Genomic DNA, 3,148 nt, shown 5'->3' on the forward strand with positions numbered 1-3,148 from the left:
ATGGGTGGTGTATAAATTGTAGTATACACTTGATGGTATCACCTATATAAATGTGGAGTTTGGCTACTTCTATGAGATTGTGGCATAATCTCTAAAGCACTTATAAACTATCAGGCGCACACACGGCCTATTTAGCCCAAAACAGCGTTAACAGTAAGAATTGTAGAGTGTAATGTGAATGATGGGATTTTAGTCTATAAAAAAGAGTAATTGATTCATAGAAGCAAGAACTTCACCAATTATTCTGTATGTTATATCTTATCAGTTTAGGACTGGTTCATAGTCTAGGACTGATTCATAGTCTATGAGACATAAGATTCAAAACATTTTCACTCAAAACTTAAACTCAGCAAAAAAAATCTTTTGAAATATGAGGGGATTGTTATAAAATTTTATATTTCAAAATCTTTTATCCCACGTAGGAAAGACACTAACTTTTCCTTTGGTTTATAAATATTTTTTTGTTATTGGACTTGTAAAGGGCAAATAAGAGGAGTAAAGCTCGCGCACACGGACTTGGACCAAAACACCAATTTTAGTTTAAATCCATTGATTCGCTCCTGCACGTGCGAATAAATAGAGCTGCAGAATTTTTATTTTACAAACGGCTACTTTTACTAAGTCAAAACTATTTATAGCTGTTGTTTCACAGTTTAGAGAGACGATTACTTTCTCTGCTCTTCTATATTTCTATTTTCTGCTGGATTACATTTAAAAACTTGTTGTTTTAATACTGAATTCTTTTAGAAAAGTGTTTAATCATAAGGGATTACCAAATAATTTTTAAGGACAGTGCAACATACAACTCAGACTATGTTTTCATACTTCCATTTATAACATCACAGACACAGGTTTCTTGGGTTGATGGAACTCTGCAGTTTGCATCCCTAGATGTGCATGTGATTCCAAGGTGCAAGCTCTTGCTTAGATTCACTACCAACCATTACTGTGATATATAAGCATTCATAAGAAAACAAGTTAAACTAAACAGAGCAAAGATAAAAGGGCTACGGTATTCGTATGGTAGATTATAGATAGCCCTTCTCTTTGCAGCATTGGATAGCACCATCAAACATTTCATCTAGCCCATACTTGAATTCAAAACCAGAATCCAACAGTTTCTTTGAAGACACTCCTGGGGTTTTATAGCCTTCAATGTCCTTCAGAGATCTATCTCAAAAAAAAAAAAATGCAACTTTAACATTTTTAGTATAATTATTCACTTTCAGCACTAAAGCAAGAATACGGGGAAGAAAAAATATCACTCACTCCAGTGTTGGTATTGGGAACTCCGGATACTTGGCAGAAAGAAATTTAGACAAGTCCTCAATGGTCATGGTGTGTGAAGAACAAATATACCTGCCTTTTACTTCAGGATTTTCAAATAGAAATATGTGTACTCTAGCTACATCATCAGTGTGCACCATTGATAAATTGAGAAGAAAAACATATTGCTCCCTCTCACCTAAATGAGTTAATGTTATCAATTTTGTCAAGTGAAATAATTCTTTATGCATTTAAACATCCACAAAATCCAACATAATTAGGGTTTTGAAACTCACCCAGTATCATAGCCATTGATGTGTGCACTGAGCCAGGGAACTTAGGACAAATGAAGGGACCAACAATGAAAGAAGGAATTACTGTCACAAGGTCCAATCCATGCTCTTCTGCAAATTCAAGAGCTTTCTTCTCCGTCAATGTCTTGGAAATTATGTAAGGACCAAAATTAAAGTAGCTAATGGACTTCAAGTAATCCACATCACTCCAAAAGCTCTCATCCATTGTGTCCACAACCTTGTCGCTAAACTCAACTGTTGATGCACTGGAAGTATACACAACTCGCTTCACTGTCTTTGAGTTCAAGCATGCTCTTAAGATCCCTAACGTTCCCTCAACTGCCCTTTTTACAATCACTTCCTCAGGTTCTCTGTTTTCAAAATCAACAGGAGTAGCTACAAGAAACACACCTATACACCCTTTAATCGCAGCTTCAAAACTTTCTGGGACGCTAAGATCAGCTTGGAAGATTTGTAGCTTCTCAGACGCTCCTGGTAGGCTTGTCAAGAAGCTGACGTCCCTCTTGTGTTCTGATCATTCAATTGTGATTTGAGAAGTATTAACTGATTTTTGCTCTCCCTTCTGACAAAAGGAAAACAACTCTGAAAGAGAAAAACATTACCTGGGTCAGGTCTGATAGTTGCGTGGACTGAGTATCCATGCTGAAGAAGCCTCATGATCAACCATGAAGCTACGAATCCAGTACCTCCAGTAACACATACCTTACCCTTGTCTGCTTCCATGCCCGGCACTCGAGGAAGATGAAGCGCACGAAATGCTCTGTCCTTCTAACCTACGCTGGTTTACATGATATTTCCTTTTATTCTAAAAGCAAAAATCTAGAGAAAACTTTAGGGCATTCAATTTAATGAAATGGGAGATTTACAATTTAGTCCCTAAATATTGCCATTATTAACAAGTCAGTCCCTATATTTTTAAAAACCTATTAAAACGTCCTTATATTTTCTTTCCGTTAACAAAATAGTCCTTCCATCCTTTTTTCCGTTAAAATTAGATAAAGGAGGAGAGAGAAAATTTTTAAAATCCAATTTTACCCTCAAATAAAACCTCTTATTTACTCCTTGGATATTGACATTATTAACAAGTCAGTCCCTACATTTTCAGAAATTTATTAAAACGTCTTTATTTTTTCTCACATCTATTAAAATGTCCTTATTGTTTCTTTCCGTCAACAAAATAGTCCCTCCTCCTCCTCCTCCTCCAAAAAGAAGAAGAAGAAGAAGAAGAAGAAAAAGAAGAAGAAGAAGAAGAAGAAGAAGGAGGAGAAAAAAAAGAAGAAGAAGAAGGAGGAGAAGGAGAAGAAGAAGAAAAAAAGAAGAACAAGAAGGAGAAGAAGAAGAAGCAGAAGGAGAAGAAGAAGAAGCAGAAGCAGAAGAAAAAGAAGAAAAAAAAAGCAGAAGCAGAAGAAGTAAGAAGAATTGATGAAGAAGAAAAGGAAGGAGGAGGAGGAGAAGAAAGGATGGTAATTTGGTCTTTTACTATATTTTTAACGGCAAAAATAGACAGAATGACTATTTCGTTGACGGAGAGAAAAGATAAGGACATTTTAATAGATTTTAAAAAATAT

At 35.5% G+C, this 3,148-nt stretch overlaps 1 protein-coding gene across 1 annotated transcript; it reads right to left on the reverse strand.

The window, feature by feature from the left end:
• Positions 1-800: 800 nt before the first annotated feature.
• Positions 801-2,388, reverse strand: LOC110616107 (vestitone reductase). The gene is made up of 4 exons (XM_021758432.2): positions 2,183-2,388; positions 1,563-2,090; positions 1,270-1,465; positions 801-1,170 (listed from the first exon to the last, which is right to left on the reverse strand). Exons 1-4 carry the CDS (start codon positions 2,301-2,303, stop codon positions 1,029-1,031), a joined length of 987 nt encoding a protein of 328 aa, XP_021614124.1. The 5' UTR covers positions 2,304-2,388; the 3' UTR covers positions 801-1,028.
• Positions 2,389-3,148: the final 760 nt, after the last annotated feature.

The sequence above is a fragment of the Manihot esculenta genome, chromosome 1, assembly GCF_001659605.2.
Source record: "Manihot esculenta cultivar AM560-2 chromosome 1, M.esculenta_v8, whole genome shotgun sequence".
Lineage (NCBI taxonomy): Eukaryota > Viridiplantae > Streptophyta > Magnoliopsida > Malpighiales > Euphorbiaceae > Manihot > Manihot esculenta.